General features: G+C 43.0%; 1 protein-coding gene across 1 annotated transcript in view; it reads left to right on the forward strand.

The window, feature by feature from the left end:
• The window catches only part of dap (death-associated protein), a 30,906-nt gene extending 12,178 nt beyond the window's left edge, over window positions 1–18,728 (forward strand). Inside the window, exons 3-4 of the mRNA XM_079490104.1 lie at window positions 10,358–10,400; window positions 16,366–18,728. Of these exons, the coding sequence (XP_079346230.1) occupies window positions 10,358–10,400; window positions 16,366–16,482 (160 nt within the window). The 3' untranslated portion in view covers window positions 16,483–18,728. The remainder of the gene's footprint in view (window positions 1–10,357; window positions 10,401–16,365) is intronic.
• The last annotated feature ends 409 nt before the right edge of the window (window positions 18,729–19,137 follow it).

Here is a 19,137-nt window from a genome sequence, read left to right on the forward strand (position 1 = left end):
TTTCAACAAAATATGGACTACTAAGTATTGATTTACTGAAGTCAGAGGTAATAATAATAATAACATACTCTTACCAGCTTGTCAAGATAAAGCCATTTACTGCTTTTTATATAGAAAATACAATTAATATGCAGAATTGAGTTCAGCCTTTTGGCCCGGCCCGCCACAATATTTTCTGTTTCTCATTTGGCCCCTTGGGAAAAATAATTGCTCACCCCTGCCCTGACCCAAACACTAACCTACCCACTTTTGTTTTTGTAAGCAATTATGGATTTTCTGCACATTTTCCAAGTAAATATTCAATATTGTGGTGAATTATCTTTGCAGATAGATGGTAAAATGGTTTGGTTGTATTGTGCTTTAAAATAATTACTTGAATCATTTTAGTATTCAAATTAAAAAAGTACAAATTACATTGTTATACGGTATATCAATGCATCATTGCTGTATTAAAATATAGACATTTCCCCGCCCCCACATGGCAACAATTTTCCAGTTATTTCCACATTTTTCCCTCTCTCCAGATGTTCCCGAAACATCCTCTCTCTCTCTCCTGGTGATACCCATCCTCTCCATCCCCCTTTGCTTGTTAAAAAAATAAAATATATACCGGCAATCACAATTCTCTAGCTGCCTACCTACCTTCCTAGCCTTTCATACTCTGACTGTCTCACTGCCTCACTAACTCGGTCTGTCTCTCTCATCACTCTAACCCTGTCTGTCTCTCTCTCTCGCTGTTGAAAACGTCCATCATGGTTAAATCAGATCCAGGATTGACGGGTTGCAGGGAGGAGGCAGGTGTTCTCCTGACACCTGCCTCTCCTCATGCTCCACTGAATGCTATACCAGCGTCGGATGTTACTATCCACACAGCCTGTGTGTGTGTGTGTGTGTGTGTGTGTGTGTGTGTGTGTGTGTGTGTGTGTGTGTGTGTGTGTGTGTGTGTGTGTGTGTGTGTGTGTGTGTGTGTGTGTGTGTGTGTGTGTGTGTGTGTGTGTGTGTGTGTGTGTGTGTGTGTGTGTGTGTGTGTGTGTGTGTGTGTGTGTGTGTGTGTGGTGCACTGACATCTGAATTCATTCTTGTACATCGGCGCTGTCGGGTGGAGACCTTGCATGTCCAAAAAAACATTATCCCATTTTAACCTGAGATCAGATTCTAAAAATGTCTTCTACATCCTGACAGTTTTCTGAAAAAGCTATGTTTCAATGTCAGTCGTTCTTCGATTCTTCAAAAATAGCAGACCTACAAGCTCGTAGCGCGCCACTTGGTGGCGCGCTATGAGCTTGTAGATCTGCTATTTTTCAATAGCTAAAGCATAGCATAATGCTAACACCAAAAGGGGTTCCCGCCCAAAATGGGTTATTCATGAAATGGTAACTCGAAAGCCCCAAACAAACCACACACAAACGGGTCGTCATGCAACTCCTAGCCTCGGAAACCCAGACGTCCTTTTTTCAGGGAGAAAAAAAATGTCTGGGTCCGAGTCCACTTCAATTCGGCATAGAGTAGTGCAAACATCTCTCACTCTCTGCTGATTTCTGATCGTCTGCACCTTTGTTAAATTGACGCACACATGTACACACACACACACACACACACTCCTCTCTCTCTCTCTCTAAGTAATTAGTCATGTCGCGCAGCTGCGCATAGTTTCTCCCGGCGGATCCTGCCGGGAGCTGCCTATGCCATGAAAAGCATAGGTGAGTTCCAGGCTATGCAACTCCTTGCAACCAAACGGTTTGCGAGTAGACACATGGAGACGCGTGCAGTCGCAAACAACCATTGACTTGAACCAGTGTTGATTTCGTTGACTAAAACTGAGACGAAAAAAATCCGTCGACTATACCTTTTCTCACTGTCAAACTAAATTCAAACAAAATGAAAACTAAGCTATGACTAAAACTAAGAGTAAATATACTGACAATTTCGTCAACAAATACAAAAACTAGACTAAAATGTTAGGAAGGGACTAGTGGACAAGAGATCCAGTACATGTCATTTTACACGTGGTTGCATGCTGAAAATAGCCGATCTACAAGCTCACAACGCGTCCCCTATGGGGATTACAATGCAAATAAGAAGTAGATGAAAAAGTACAGTACATGATAATGTATCGCTCTGTAGTCTGTATCTGTGGCAACTAATTAGGTGCAGATCACAGGTGACTAGCATCTGTTGCCTTGACAACGGTAAACATTTCCCCCGAGGCGACTACACACTTTTTGTGTGTGTGTGTGTGTGTGTGTGTGTGTGTGTGTGTGTGTGTGTGTGTGTGTGTGTGTGTGTGTGTGTGTGTGTGTGTGTGTGTGTGTGTGTGTGTGTGTGTGTGTGTGTGTGTGTGTGTGTGTGTGTGTGTGTGTGTGTGTGTGTGTGTGTGTGTGTGTGTGTGTGTGTGTGTGTGTGTGTGTGTGTGTGTGTGTGTGTGTGTGTGAAATAAGACAATGGAAAAGATGTACTTTGATAATAACTGCCCACACCAGATGACAAATACAAATGTATGATTTGTGTCTTGAATCATCTGTAATTGAGTTCTAGCTACAAACAGTTCCAGTAGTCCCTCTACCTCCTCCCGTGACTCGCTCTCTACGCTCCATGTGGTTCTCTGGAGCCCCCCGCAGGTTGCTTTTGTCTCTGCACCCCCCCAACACATAACCTGCCTTCAATCAATTCAATTCAATTCAACAGGCTTTATTGGCATGACATTTTACAAGTGTTGCCAAAGCACAATCACAGATATGACAAACAACAACATAATATCAATGACATGAAAAAATAAATACAAATAAAATAAAGCAGGTGGTGCAGAAAATAAAACATGGCATACTGTATGTGTGTCCTACTGGTTGTCCCTTTTCTTGTGACAGGAATTTACATATTTTGCAGCCAAAACTGCACATTCTTTCTGTTCCCCCAGAAGGAGTGGTAATTTTTCCCTTTCTGTCATACTTCGGAATTCTGGGAAATTTGTTTCAAATGTTGGGAAGAACTCCTCTCTAATATTTCTGTAGTTTTTACATTGTGTTAAGAAGTGTAACTCAATCTCAATCTCTCTATCTATCTCTTTCTTTGTCTCTGTGATGAGAACGTTTTTTCCCCCCCCAAAGCAAATGTCAAGTAACAACAATTGAAAACTAAGAATTATTCACAATTTAAAGGGAATACATGAGTATATGTGAAAACAGAGCTGTGCATATTGCAACTTAGAGAACACTAATTATCTTACAAACTACAAAGGATCTCTCTCTCTCTCTCTGTCCTCACACACTGTCCTCACACTCTCTCTCCTCTGTCCTCACACTATGTCCTCACACTCTCTCTCTCTGTCCTCACACTATGTCCTCACACTCTTCCTCTCCATCCCTTCAGTGTTAATGTCAGTGTGACAGAATCCAGAGCCTGGTTAGGTCAGTCATGGCTTGGTCAATTAGTGTGTGTGTGTAGTCATAGTCATGTGTGCGTGTGTGGCATCTGTAAGTATTGTGAAATGTGTGTGTGTGGTCTTGTCCGTCCAGTCTCGTAGGGCCTAGGGCCAACTAACTCAACTTTTATAGACATAATTAAGCTTTGTCAATAAGTTTAACGCAATTTTGGATCTTTTATAGTGCTTTTGATCGATCGAGTCGACATGCTATACTCACATTAGCATCGGGTTGCTAGCTGATGATGTCAACAAGACTGGAGCGCCGGCCACCTTGAATTTCTCATACACCACCACGCCCACTCTTATCCGTTTCTTTCAATCGCCTTCACCTCCAATTCCTAATTCCTTTATCCCATTCTGTACGGGAAACCCTTTTGGTGTTTTAACTAAGCATTATGTTATACTTTAGCTATTGAAAGATAGCAGATCTACAAGCTCATAGCGCGCCACCGAGTGGCGAGCTACGAGCTTGTAGGTCTGCTATTTTTGAAAAATCGTAAAAATGCGGCACAAATCTTTGAATATATATTATTCTTTCAGAGCCAACGTTTTTCTTATTTCGACGTCGGGCCTAAATGGGTTATGGTCAAAACAAGCTTCATTCCGCGACCCGTATTAGCCCGACGCTGTGAATCCTCGCGATGAGGCTTTTTCTCGTTGCCGATCGTGAGACTGGGAGTGGATGCTAGTACAACACGCCCAGTCAGTTAGTTAGTTAGTAGTAGTAACATTTGTAACATCCGGTCACATCCGTGTCCTGGCAATACGAGGTGAATTAATTAACTAATCCTGGCGGGGGAAAGTGTTAACTCTATCTCTACCGCTAGCTGTTAGCATAAACCCCAGTTCCAGGGGCCAGCATACACGTTCACTTTAACCCATTTAAGGCCTATTCATAGTCTGGATTTTCGGTGGTCAGCTCACCACCACTCCGGTGGTGAGCTGACCACCGGAGCTGAAATAATGTTGAGCGGTGGTGAGTAAAAACAGAGAGAAGGGCAAGAGTGGTGGCGGTGGTTTGCTCTTCACCACGGCTCGTGACGTCATGTTGTAGTTCGGTGGTCACCTCACCACCGAAAATCCAGACTATGTATGAGCCTTTAGGCCTGACGTCGAAATAAAGAAAATGTAAGTATTCTGAAAGAATATATATAAGATTTGTGCCGCATTTTCACGATTTTTCAAAAATAGCAGATCTACAAGCTTGTAGCGCGCCACTCGGTGGCGCGCTATGAGCTTGTAGATCTGCTATTTTTCAATAGCTACTTTAGCTAAAGTAGCTAAAGTAGTAAACAGAATGCTTGAAACACCAAAAGGGGTTCCCGCCCAAAATGGGTTAAGTAGTCGGAGTTTCCCCGCCCCCCCACACACTCTTGTTACACACACCACCGCAGCATTGGAACACGCACACACTCTTTACCTCTCGTCAGAAGCGTTTACATGGCGGCAGCGTCGCGGTACAAAGGCACAAATTAAATCCGAAATGTGGATGGCAGAAAATCCACCAAGGACAGCAATCCTAGAATCCGATTTATGGAGGCTTGAAAATCCTCCTTTCAACTGCTTTGCACTGTGAATATATTTCCAATCCCATAGTTGGAACGGTGGGGCGTTGCTATGGGAACCGGACCAATGTTAACACTTTAATTTCCTGGAGTTATTTAATCCATTACATTATAGCACCCATTCGATTTATAAACACGGACCCCTTTTCCGGACGGACCGGAAGTTGTTGTTGATGTGTGTGTGTGTAGCAGCTAACAATAGCCACACCACTCTAGAGTCGATCGACAACAACGGGAGACAAGAATAAATCTATCGTGACTAGCGACTGGACAGCGGAGCGCCGTCTAACACAGGATCTTTTTTCATAATTAGACGGGATGATTTAGATCGCGAGTTATGAACGTTTTTAAGATTTTCGTTTTCATCAGCTAAACGGGCAGGGAACATTTTCGATGACGTGTCACTCTTGCGCGTCATCAAGGATTGGGCAACAAGCGCTCCTAGGCTGTGGAGCGATGCGATCGGTTTTGATACCATTAATCTCCGTCCTATTTATCAATCTCCGCCTTGGGCACTTGACCATGAACTTGAACTTGACGGAGATCTCCGCCCTGGGCCTCCATGGTGTTAAAGGCTTCCGTAGGCATCAACCATTATATAGGCTGAGTCTACGTTGGGGTACATATATATATATATATATATATATATATATATATATATATATATACGGACTTTCGATATGATGCCACCTAGCGTCGACGCACGTGTATATATGTACCTGGGGGGAAAAAATAGTTAATTACGCTACTTTCTACCACTGTGGGCTTGTAGATTGGCTATTTTCACAATTAATTTTACTTTTATTTATCGTTTATCCCACGATTTTGTAACCCATTTTTCCACTCTGTCAATTATCTAATGTAATCCTGTGCGCTATACTCTCACTCTGCCAACCTGGGGAGAGCAACGGACTGACCTAATGCTTCCGTCAATGCATTGAGGAGTGAGCAGGCCGCTTCTTATCACCTGACAGGGGGGAGTTTCCCCGGTTGGACACACAGTAGCGCGTGGAAGGAACACGTTATTCCGACCAGTTCCTTTCCCCTCCATCAGGCGCCCCGACTGGCCAGGGGAGGTAGTTTATCCCATTTTGGGCGGGAACCCCTTTTGGTGTTAGCATTATGTTATGCTTTAGCTATTGAAAAATAGCAGATCTACAAGCTCATAGCGCGCCACCGAGTGGCACGCTACGAGCTTGTAGGTCTGCTATTTTTGAAAAATCGAAGAACCACTGACATAGAAACATAGCTTTTTCAGAAAACTGTCAGGATTTAGAAGACATTTTTAGAATCTGATCTCAGGTCAAAATGGGTTAGAGACCAGGATTCACAATCCATTTCTTGTCTTGGAAAAGTACACGTTTTCCACCCGACCCAGCGACGGTTTTCCACTCGTTTGAATGTTTTTTTTTTCCCTCTCTGCACTCGGCACACAAAGTGGTGACAGCCCAGCACGAGGCTGCTTAGAGTCTCAGTGTTAATGAAAAGATGTATCCAGCGGTGCACTCTAACTGTATGGGGTCTTATTTAAACTTTGTGTGAAAACCGGGAGTAGCTGCTTATTATCCACCGGCGCTGTTGTGACAGTCGCAGCGGCACTAGCCTCGGAAACCCAGACGTTTTTATTTCCAGGGAGAAAAAAAAAAGTCTGGGTCCACTTCAATTCAGCATAGAGTAGTGCAAACATCACTCTCTGCTGATTTCTGATCGTCTGCACCTTTGTTAAATTGACACACACACGCACACATATTTACAGTACACACACACACTCCTCTCTCTCTCTCTGTCGCTCTAATTAATTAGTCTCGTGTCTAGCAGCTGGGAGCTGCCTATGCCATAACAATCACACCCGTGTGAACTGAGTGGTTTAAGGTCTTATATAGCCTGTCTGACGTAATGAAATCATGTATGACGTAATGAAATCGCACCCGGGTGAACAGGGTGAACATAGCAACCATGCTCATTTTTTCTGCACAGACTAACAAAGCCAGTTGTAGGAGTGGTTTACACCAGGGGTTCTCAACGTTTTTGGCCGGGGACCCCCGGAAATGCTTTGGCAATGTCTCGGGACCCCCGCCCCGCCCCCTCCCGACCCCCAATATAAATTGACTGCTACAATAACCTTAAACCATTTTGGGCGGGAACCCCTTTTGGTGTTTTAAGCATTGTTATAATTTAGCTCTTGAAAAATAGCAGATCTACAAGCTCATAGCGCGCCACCGAGTGGCGCGCTATGAGCTTGTAGGTCTGCTATTTTTGAAAAATCGTGAAAATAAAATTTAAAAAAAAATCTTTTTTTTTTTTTTTGAAAATAATTTGGGGACCCCCTAAAATAATTTGGCGACCCCCCGAGGGGTCGCGACCCACGGGTTGAGAACCCCTGGTTTACACCACTCAAAAAGCATAGGTGAGTTCCAGGCTACACTGTCTGGTGGGAAAAACCTCGATTGTCCAACACTGTTACTTTTTGACCGGTGCACACCGCTCCAATGAAGGGCCATCGCGAGACATGGCCAAAGCTATTCCAGGGGGTCCCCAGATCCAAAAACGGTCAAATGAAAATCATGTCGTCACTGGTCAGGTGGGAACTAGTCTCGCGAGACTAGACTTGCCCAGAGCCATCTAATAGAAGAGTTACGATATGGAGGGGGCAGAAACCGAACTGTTCATGGCAGCCTGAACTGAGACAAACTGGAGTTGGAAATACATTTGCGACGCAAATAAGAGCTATGCATGTGTGCATGTGTGCAACATGACAACTGTTTTAAAGTATTGTACAGTAACAACTAAAGTCTCTTTAATGTTTATGTTGTACTATTACTACAAGACAATCTAAAATAAAGGGATTTGAGATCATTAAAGCTGGGCTGTTGCCTGAGTCCAATGCATTTCTGCCTATACTTCCGGTCCAGGACTTGTCCCAGTTGGTTGTCCCCATTCTCAATGGAAGTCTATGTAGGAGAGCCGCCATTGGACTGAAGCCCCATGGAGTGAACGCAGTTTGCATAACTCTGTCTATAATTAAGGCTCTGTTCTTCCTTTCCTCCCACAATTTTCAAATGCTTCAGGTCATACAGTCTTGGGACACGGAAGCTCTTTTTTTTTTTTTTTGTAATTTTTATCCCACGATTTTGTAACCCATTTTTTCACCCCTGTGTCAATTATCTAATGTGATCCTGGGCTCTACACACCCTCCTCCAACCTAGTCCCCATATATGGGGGACATGGGGAGAGCAACGGACTTGAACTCATGCTTCCTTCATGCCTGAGTGTCCAAGTTGCTAGTTTCCCTGGTTGGACGTAGCGCGTGGAAGGAACACGTTATTCCAACCAGTTCCTTTCCCCTCCATCAGGCGCCCCGGCTGGCCAGGGGGAGTCAGACGGAAGCTCTGTTTAAGGGAGGAAGCGGATGTGAAGCCTCCTCCTCCCCACTATAAATAACTTATTGTTGAAGCATATATAGTTTGCAGGCTTAGCAGGAATGGAACATGTAAAGATATTTCTAAATATATTTTCGTGAACGGAAATGACAGCTTCCGTTAAGCGTATTTCGTGTAGGTGTAGTTCCAGACTCAGAGATTATAGAATAGTTGTCTGGCTCCGCAGGACGAGGTGGAAACTCTTTCCTTTACCATTATTATTATTATTATTATTGAACTACTAAAATAAATTAGTGAAAATAGCCGATCTATAAAAAATCACCATGTGTCACGATGTGACGTCCTGTGAACGTGTGAGTCGGCTATTTTGTGTGACACGATTTGGAGATTCACCGACAGCAGCTGTATTCACCCATTTTGGGCGGGAACCCCTTTTGGTGTTAGCATTATGTTATGCTTTAGCTATTGAAAAATAGCAGATCTACAAGCTCATAGCGCGCCACCGAGTGGCGCGCTACGAGCTTGTAGGTCTGCTATTTTTGAAAAATCGAAGAACGACTGACATAGAAACATAGCTTTTTTTTGGAAAACTGTCAGGATGTAGAAGACATTTTTAGAATCTGATCTCAGGTCAAAATGGGTTAATAATTAATAGCAGTGTGGATGAACAGAAATGCTTCTTGTTGCAGCTTGTGGAAAACATATCCAGCGTTGTAAAAACGCCTGGAGATGTTATGAAATCACAGATTCATGTGCGTGGAAGTTAAAGTGACACCTCGGTCTCGATGTGATTCATTTTTTGGTTGATATCTCATCATCCCCTCGCGAAGATGTACCTCCTTCTCTCTCTCTCTCTCTCACCTATCTCGTCTTTCTCCATCTCTGTGCTTCCTCATCGCGGTCACCATTTCCCCACTCCTCCAATGTCCTTATTACCTGCTCCTCTCCGTCTAGCTTTCTCATCTTTTCTTTTTTCCCCCCCACTTTTCGTTTTCATGTCCCCCGGCGTTGGCCACAACAAATGGGATCATTTAAGCAGCTGGCAGATTGTGTGTGTGTGTGTGTGTGTGTGTGTGCGCAAGCGTGTGTGTGTGTGTGTGTGTGTGTGTGTGTGTGTGTGTGTGTGTGTGTGCGCAAGCAAGCAAGCGTGTATGCAAGCGTGTGTGTGCGCAGCGCAACTGCGCACGTGTAACAGCAGTGAAGTTGGTGTTTTAGCAGGAACATCCCTGAATTTCTGGCCGGTTACACACACTCACACAGACACACACACACACAGACAGACACACACACTCACACAGACACACACACAGACAGACACACACACAGACAGACACACACAGACAGACACACACAGACAGACACACACAGACACACTCACACAGACAGACACACACAGACACACACACACACACACACACACACACACACACACACACACACATTGAAACAAACAACCATGGTGGCATAGCATAGTGGCTCTCATCCTTTCTGGATCAGGGCCCACTTAAAAAAGCACTGACCACTGTTAAGGTCATCATAACCTTCATTTAAACTCTGAGTACAATTGAGGGGCAGGCCCTCATTTTCAATGTAGCCGAATAAGGGGTCAGATGGGTGGGCTGCATGCTTTTTCAGGACAAAATGATGATGAATGATATTAACCCATTTTGGGCGGGAACCGGGAACCCCTTTTGGTGTTAGCATTATGTTATGCTTTAGCTATTGAAAAATGCAGATCTACAAGCTCGTAGCGCGCCACCGAGTGGCGCGCTACGAGCTTGTAGGTCTGCTATTTTTGAAAAATCGAAGAATGACTGACATAGAAACATAGCTTTTTCAGAAAACTGTCGGGATGTAGAAGACATTTTTAGAATCTGATCTCAGGTCAAAATGGGTTAAATACTGCATTATGAGTATGATTTTGAAAATAATATTAACATTCCCCTCTCTCTCTTTCTCTCTCTTTCTCTTCCCTGTCCTTTTTTTTCCAGCCCTCCAAAGCCCACTGTCATTGTCTCTGGAGTGGTCACAAAGGTAAGACAGGCACGCACGCACGCACACACACGCACGGACACACACTCAGTGATATTTATTATAGTGGTGTAATATGTCCCCATATTGAAATGCTACCAAAGTATTTAATTTGCAATGTCTTCATAATAATAATACTAATAATACTAATGGATTATTTTACTTTATTTGCACCTAATACATACACCTAAACATCTTTCAGATGCATTTTCTACATGAATATAATAACCATATAAGATCAAACACGTGCACGTGCACGCTACATTTAGTTGAGAATGACATTTTATTTAGCCTGGCTCCAGATCACTAGCCTCGCTCGCATTCATGACACATTTTATTTAGCCTGGCTCCAGATCACTAGCCTCACTCGCATTCATGACACATTTTATTTAGCCTGGCTCCAGATCACTAGCCTCACTCGCATTCATGACACATTTTATTTAGCCTGGCTCCAGATCACTAGCCTCACTCGCATTCATGACACATTTTATTTAGCCTGGCTCCAGATCACTAGCCTCACTCGCATTCATGACACATTTTATTTAGCCTGGCTCCAGATCACTATAGCCTCGCTCGCATTCATGACACATTTTATTTAGCCTGGCTCCAGATCACTATAGCCTTGCTCGCATTCATGACACATTTTATTTAGCCTGGCTCCAGATCACTAGCCTCACTCGCATTCATGACACATTTTATTTAGCCTGGCTCCAGATCACTATAGCCTCGCTCGCATTCATGACACATTTTATTTAGCCTGGCTCCAGATCACTATAGCCTTGCTCGCATTCATGACACATTTTATTTAGCCTGGCTCCAGATCACTATAGCCTCGCTCACATTCATGACACATTTAATTTAGCCTGGCTCCAGATCACTAGCCTCGCTCGCATTCATGACACATTTTATTTAGCCTGGCTCCAGATCACTATAGCCTCGCTCACATTCATGACACATTTAATTTAGCCTGGCTCCAGATCACTAGCCTCGCTCGCATTCATGACACATTTTATTTAGCCTGGCTCCAGATCACTATAGCCTCGCTCACATTCATGACACATTTTATTTAGCCTGGCTCCAGATCACTAGCCTCGCTCGCATTCATGACACATTTTATTTAGCCTGGCTCCAGATCACTAGCCTCACTCGCATTCATGACACATTTTATTTAGCCTGGCTCCAGATCACTAGCCTCACTCGCATTCATGACACATTTTATTTAGCCTGGCTCCAGATCACTATAGCCTCGCTCGCATTCATGACACATTTTATTTAGCCTGGCTCCAGATCACTATAGCCTTGCTCGCATTCATGACACATTTTATTTAGCCTGGCTCCAGATCACTATAGCCTCGCTCGCATTCATGACACATTTTATTTAGCCTGGCTCCAGATCACTAGCCTCGCTCGCATTCAGGACACATTTTATTTAGCCTGGCTCCAGATCACTATAGCCTCGCTCGCATTCATGACACATTTTATTTAGCCTGGCTCCAGATCACTATAGCCTCGCTCACATTCATTCATGACACATTTTATTTAGCCTGGCTCCAGATCACTATAGCCTCGCTCACATTCATTCATGACACATTTTATTTAGCCTGGCTCCAGATCACTAGCCTCGCTCACATTCATTCATGACACATTTTATTTAGCCTGGCTCCAGATCACTATAGCCTCGCTCGCATTCAGGGACTGTCCCACTTTGGCCACGCCTCCCTCTCCGAAGAACGGAGAGGCCTTGGAGACTGAAAAGTGAAAGGAAATTAAAATTCAGACGGGGGTGTCTGGGCTACATTTCATTAGGACTCACTCCATGAATTTCCCTCCTGGCTGGGAGTCATGAAACGTCCCCGGGACACATCTGAGAGACCACCCGTATGTGTGTAACAGCAGGGAAGTTGGTGTTTTAGCAGGAACGTCCCTGAATTTCTGGCCGGCTACACACACTCACTCGCACACGCACACACACACACACACAGTCAGACACACACACACACACAGTCAGACACACAATCACACACACACACACACACACACACACACACACACACACACACACACACACACACACACACACACACACACACTCTCTCTCTCTCTCACTCACTCACTCACTCACTCACTCACTCACTCACTCACTCACTCACTCACTCACTCACTCACTCACTCACTCACTCACTCACTCACACACACACACACACACACACACACACACACACACACATTGAAACAAACAAACAACCATGGTGGCATTAGGCGTGTGTGTCATTGTGCACCTGGAAAAGTGTCCTTGAGAGGGTCGGCCTGCCCTGCAGGGTTATCCGTGTGTGTGTTTGCACACGTGCCTGCACATGCACCTGGGTGTGTGCGTGCAGATAGTGTGAGAATTGTGCTGATATGGACACAGCAGCAGAGATCCCATTTATCCTGCTGTCGTCCCATTTCCACCTTATCACACCATCGAAGCCACAGGCTTCCACCCAAAAAGAGACAAAAAAGCCTTGAATTGAAACAACTTGTGCCACTGTGTGGGTTTTCTATGTCTTTATGTGTGGGTCTTTTTTATGGTAAAAGGTCAAAGCACTATAATCTGTTTAGTAAACAGATTGGAACCAGTAAACAGTCAAAATGGAACCAAATGGACCCTTTGGAGTCCATTTGGTTCCATTTGTACACCCTCAGAGTTAAATTAACATTGATTTTACAATATTAAATTGGGGGTCCCAGAGATAGAAATTCCATTAAATGGGGGTCCGTGAAATTAAACTGGTTGAGAGTCACTGCTAGAGTCATAAAAAATCTTCTCTTGTGGGGGTGCGGCATATTATCTGCATGTCTGCGGGGGGCTAATTCATGTCAATTTAGGGGTCCTTGACATGAAAAAGTTTTGGAACCACTTCACTAGAGAAAGTTGGATTTGTGCACTGCCTGCCTACAACCTCAGCGGTGGTGGGCAGGCACTTTACCGTTGTGCCACCCTCTCTCTATACTTGTGGGGACATTTGGCTCTCACAATTATAGTAACTAGCCCTTACCCGTTGTGAGATATTGCCCCCCACTTGTGGCTGCAAGGGGTACTGCGCCCTGGGTGTGTTTTAATTCACTAATAAATTCATTATTAATTTTTAATTTGTTAAATTGGAAAAAGGGCTTCGTTAAGACCTCCATATTTTTATGGTCAATGCCTGTGTGAAAAGTGGGAGCGATTGGTGCAGGCAGTGAGGAGATACGGCGGTGTTTCTGACAGACAGACAGACAGACAGACAGACAGACACTCAGACATTCAGACAGACATTGACTGAATTATAGTATGATGTGATGATACAAGTACACACACACACACACACGCAGCAGCAGATTAGGTGTGCATGCGCGTGGTTGCGTGTACGTGTGAGTAAAACCCTCCATCTGGCTTCCCTAGGTCTCATAAATTCGTGAGTCTGCCATCAATCATCATTCATATGTCCAGAATGCGCTGCTTAATAACGTTCCGCAACATTAACGTTAATAAACAGAAAGCCAGAATGAGGCTTCAACTAATTAGCTGTAATGAAAAACCATGATGAAATAAAAGCGTGATTTTTGCATCAAAGTATGACATCTCTAAATTGCTAATCCATTTACGTTAAGGCAAGATAATGAGGAAGAGGTAGGAGGCACTGTAAGCTTGTGGATTTTCACCAAATGTTCACCCCAGATGATGGGTTTTTGTGGTTTAGAGCAATCGTTTTACTACTGCTTTAACCCATTTTGACCTGAGATCAGATTCAAAAAATGTCTTCTAAATCCTGACAGTTTTCTGAAAAAGCTATGTTTCTATGTCAGTCGTTCTTCGATTTTTCAAAAATAGCAGACCTACAAGCTCCAAAATGTTCAACAATAGCAGATGCATGGTCGCAGCGCGGCACTTTAGAATACATTTTTGGTTACTGCATTGTATATTTCTCACCTAATAGCTTCTCACTCATAACCTTTGTATTGCCATCTACGTTTATAAACGTACCCCCCCCCCCCCATTGGGACCTGGGGCCTGTTCCACGAAACTTGGATTAACTAATCCATGATTTAGGCCAAAACCAGGCTTTTTAAATCCTGGTCTTTACAGCCTGGTTTATTCTCTTCCACTAAAGCCAAGCGAGGCTTAGAATGGGCGGATTTATCGAGCCAGGATCATAAAGCCTGGCTGAATGCAGAGCCTGGCTTTTTGTTTCTAGACCCATTCGGTGGAACACAGATTTACTGATCCTTCTTCTTCATGGGGTATTATGGCAGTTTGCATTAATAGTTGCATTACTGCCCCTTTCTGTATATCTCAGTATCATTACTAATCTATTCAAGACTTACTGATACAAGGACTTAAGCTTCTAAAATAAATACTGCTGCTGTAATTATAGAGAGAACATACTCTCAACAGTGGATAGACTGAATGATTAACTACCCCGAAAATATAGTTTACATTTTACCACTACTATTAACTTAAAACAGAATTCTTAATATTGTAAGCATAATGATATTGTCGCATTGTGATATTTGGCCATAACTCCCTCCTCTGAGGGAGCTACCTTTGGGGAAGGGGGTTGTTGTCCAGACAGGGGCCAGACGGTGAACTGTGGGTCATGGGTTCAATAGTGGGTGAAACGTTACAATGGTAATATGTTGTAAAACAATGAGTAATGGTAATATTTAGTGGTTTTCACGTTTACAAAAAAATATATATAATATATAATATAATATAATATAATATATAATATATAATATATAATATCATATATAATATCATATATAATATCATATATAATATAATATATAATATATAATATATAATATATAATATATAATATATAATATAATATATAATATAATATAATATAATATAATATAATATAATATAATATAATAATTCTTCTTAACCGTGCACTTGCACGACAGCAAACCTATTCTGGGGAACATTCACCAAAAGCAGCTGATCTACAAGCTCACAAGCTGTCATGATGTTGTGCAGCCTATATATTTTGTTTTTTTGATTTTATATAGTGCTTAAATTAGTCCTTTAATGCAGACCGATAAAAATAAGGCAACATAAACCTATAATAATTGAATAAGTGTGGAAAACATCATTGGTTTGTGATCAGTTTGACTGCTTAATGAACAGTAAAGACATCAGGATTAGGTTAAACCTGGCTGTTAGCCTGGTCCGGAGCAGGCTAAATCTAAAGCATTAGTTTCCATGGTAACTAATGTAGCATCACTTTCATGAAACCGAATCAAGCCTCAACATATCCAGGTTAACTGGTTAAATTAATCTGGCAAGATAAACCAGCTTTCATGAAACCGGTTAATCGCTGATCCAGGATATATTAAGCCAGGATATCTGTTAAATCCCGGTTTAATCTCTAATCCAAGTTTCGTGGAACGGGCCCCTGTTCTTGCCAACAGCGTAGCCAGCCGAATAGTCCATATATGGACGCGCCGTCCGTCTGTTTACCTTTCAGCATTGCTCTGGGTAGTATAGCCCTCCTCCGACACCACCAGCGATGCGATTTTTAAATCCAGCTCCGTTGAGCCTCCATTATAACAGGATTTTCAAAGCGCCGTATCTCCAAAGGTTAGAGAGCCGTCCATGGTGCGCTGCCGCGCACCCGACGATCGTAAATCATTTGTGAGTTAGTATCGCACCGCATCGAAAAAGACGAAAATGTAGCTGGTTGTACTGCTAGCTAAAGGCTGTGAGCTGTGTTGTGTGGTGTCGTTCCCCTTCCGAGCTTGTAGGTCTGCTATTTTTGAAAAATCGAAGAACGACTGACATAGAAACATAGCTTTTTCAGAAAACTGTCAGGATTTAGAAGCCATTTTTCGAATCTGATCTCAGGTAAAAATGGGTTAACGCATGGGTTTAGCACCTTGACAATTGAACTCTCTCTCTCTCTCTCTCTCTCTCTCTCTCTCTCTCTCTCTCTCTCTCCAGGGGGACAAGGACTTCACCCCTGCGGCTGCGCAGGTGGCCCACACGAAGCCCCAGCCTTCCTGCTGTAAGATGCCCCCCAGCCAGCACGGAGGCCATATCCACCAGCCGCGCAAGTGAAGCCTGGGCTTCAGCCTGAGCCCCCCCCGGCTCGGCTCAGCCTGCCACACGAAACGCTGAGAGCGGACCACACTTTTAACCCCCCCGACCACACACACACACACACAGTTAGTTTTTCTTTTAATTGTTTTTGTTTTGTTACCCTCTGTTGTTCGTTGAGGGCGTTCTAACCAAATGGACCGTAACTCTGGAGAGTCGTGCACAGAATGGAACGATTTGTCTTAACTCTCAACGTAACGGGGGTTCCTTGAAAAAGTAACGGTTTATAATAACGAGTTTCAGCCAGTTGGCGTCATGCCGTCAGGAATTGCATGAGGACGTTTGCGTCGAGGACTAGAATTCCACCTTTTTACATTCTCTGCTGGCGCTGTACTGTATAATGCTTAAATCTGTACTTGTTCGCTTGACAATCACTTATGTTTCCGTCCTACGGACAGAATCGTTTTTTTTTTTTTGGGGGGGGTTGTTTTTTCTATCAGTTAGTCACCCCATGTAGCCTAGAATTCATGGAGAATGTTTGTATTGTTTTCGTCACTTGTTCTTGAATGAAGTATACAAAGATGAAGACAATAGGAGGTCCAAGTTTAACAACAACCGCCAAATTAATATCAAAACAATAATTTATAACCTCCAGCACTTTCGAAGGTACAGTGAATGTTGTTTTATAATCGACTTTTGATCTAGGTTTGCTATCAAAGTAAATGTATCAAAAGATTATTAAGTCTAATAAAAAACATTCTGACCCGTACTTCGACCCTCGTCTAAGTAACAGTCCGATCTACAAGTTCACAATGCGTCGCATTGTGACGCATTGTGAGCATGTACATCTGCTATAGTTTATTCCAGGGGTCCCTGGTTTAAAATGTTTTCAGATGGGGGTCCGTGGCCAAATACTAATTGATTTGGCGGTCTAAACTCGTTTTCCTTGAATGCATCAAAACATAATATCCTCTTCATTTTGTTTTTTATTCTTCATTCAGGAATGAGATAAAACAAAATCTCCATGATATCCAGCACTTTTTGGAGTGAAAAGACAAAAGAAAAACATGACTTGTGTATATTGAGTTTGGGGCTGTAATGCAATACGAGCACATATATAATGCATTATAAGGAATTGGACCACAAAAAACTAACCTCGCCTCACCAGGCTTTCCACCTCGGAGGAAAGCCTGGTCTCTGTTCCAAAAGTGCCGTGTGAACCGGTCTGGAACGGATGATATCGTTACGTCATGTTGTAGTATTGTTTTGTACTAGTCATCAGGCAGGAACAATCAACCTTTTCCCTCAAACCGGAAGAATAACAATAAAAGCTCTCGTAGCCTGTAGCTTTTATTGAGAAAAATCGGTTTGAGGGAAAAGGAAGTTCCCGGAAGATTGATGACTACAAAACAATACTACAACATGACGTAGCGAATAGCGATATCATCCGCTCCCGACTGGTTCATGAACCCAAAATGGAATGGTGCCCAGGCTACAAAAAACGTCAGTCGATCCATCCCAAAAAAAACCCCCAGACAATCACCTTTGACAGCACCCAAGCTCCCGCCTTCCACCACACCAAGTATCTCTTCACAGACCAAAAAGAGCCAATCAGCAGTTTAGGCATTAGAATAATTGTAATATCAGCCAATCACCTGCCACTACCAAGTCCTGATTCATACTGGGGTTGCGCACAAGCAGAAAATTAGACCATCTAAACAAGCTCACAACGCATCGCCCCCTGGACTTATAGATTTTTTCCGGTATGCAACCGTGGATAAGTTAGGATTTGGTGTATTGTATTGAACCAAACAAGTTAAACTGAAAAGAAACCTCCGGGTTACCATAGCAACTCTGACAAGCATTCCACCCACCCACCCCCTCCCCGCCCCTTTTCCTGGAACAAAATGAGTATGCCAATGATTCATTTCACGCACGCGCTCACACACCCTCTCCTTAATCACCCACCTCCTTACCACTCAAGTGTCGTTAATTGCAACACTAATTAGCGCTCAGGTGTCTCAAGAGGAAAGAAGAAAGACGGAGATTAAAAAATATATATATTCTTTGCCAAGTGTATTTAAATAAATAACGTTTAAAAGAAGGAATAAAGAATAGTTTTATTATGTTTTTGTTTTTTGTTTTCTTTTTGCTTACTCAGTTTTCTTGAGTAAACGGTTCAAAGTGTACAAATCTTTTTGTCAGTGAGTGGACTTAGGTATTAGGTGTGGTTGTAATGATGGTGAATAAAGGTTTATCATGGACGAGTCACTTGTTCTGCTTCTCGTCTGTATCTAGGATCTGGATGGATGGATGGATGGATGGATGGATGCAGTGGTGGTGGTGGTGGTGGTGGTGGACAAAGCATATTCTCAAGTAAATACTCAAGTATTGGGCCTGACCTCAACATTGAAAGAAAAATCTTCTAAATCCTCCAGTTTTCTGAAATAAATATTTTCACGATTTTTCAAAAATAGCAGACCTACAAGCTCCCAATCTTCCGCCATAGTCTGAAGACCCACCTTTTCAGACTCCATCATGGCCCATAGCACTTATCCTACCCCCTTAGATAGCACTTTTTAGACAGCATTTGAAACAGACTTATAGCATGTCATGTAGACAGCACAATAATTGCATTGCATGTAGTCATAGCACATCATAGAACATATGTATAGC

Source organism: Electrona antarctica, assembly GCF_951216825.1.
Source record: "Electrona antarctica genome assembly, chromosome: 20".
In the NCBI taxonomy this organism is placed as follows: Eukaryota; Metazoa; Chordata; class Actinopteri; order Myctophiformes; family Myctophidae; genus Electrona; species Electrona antarctica.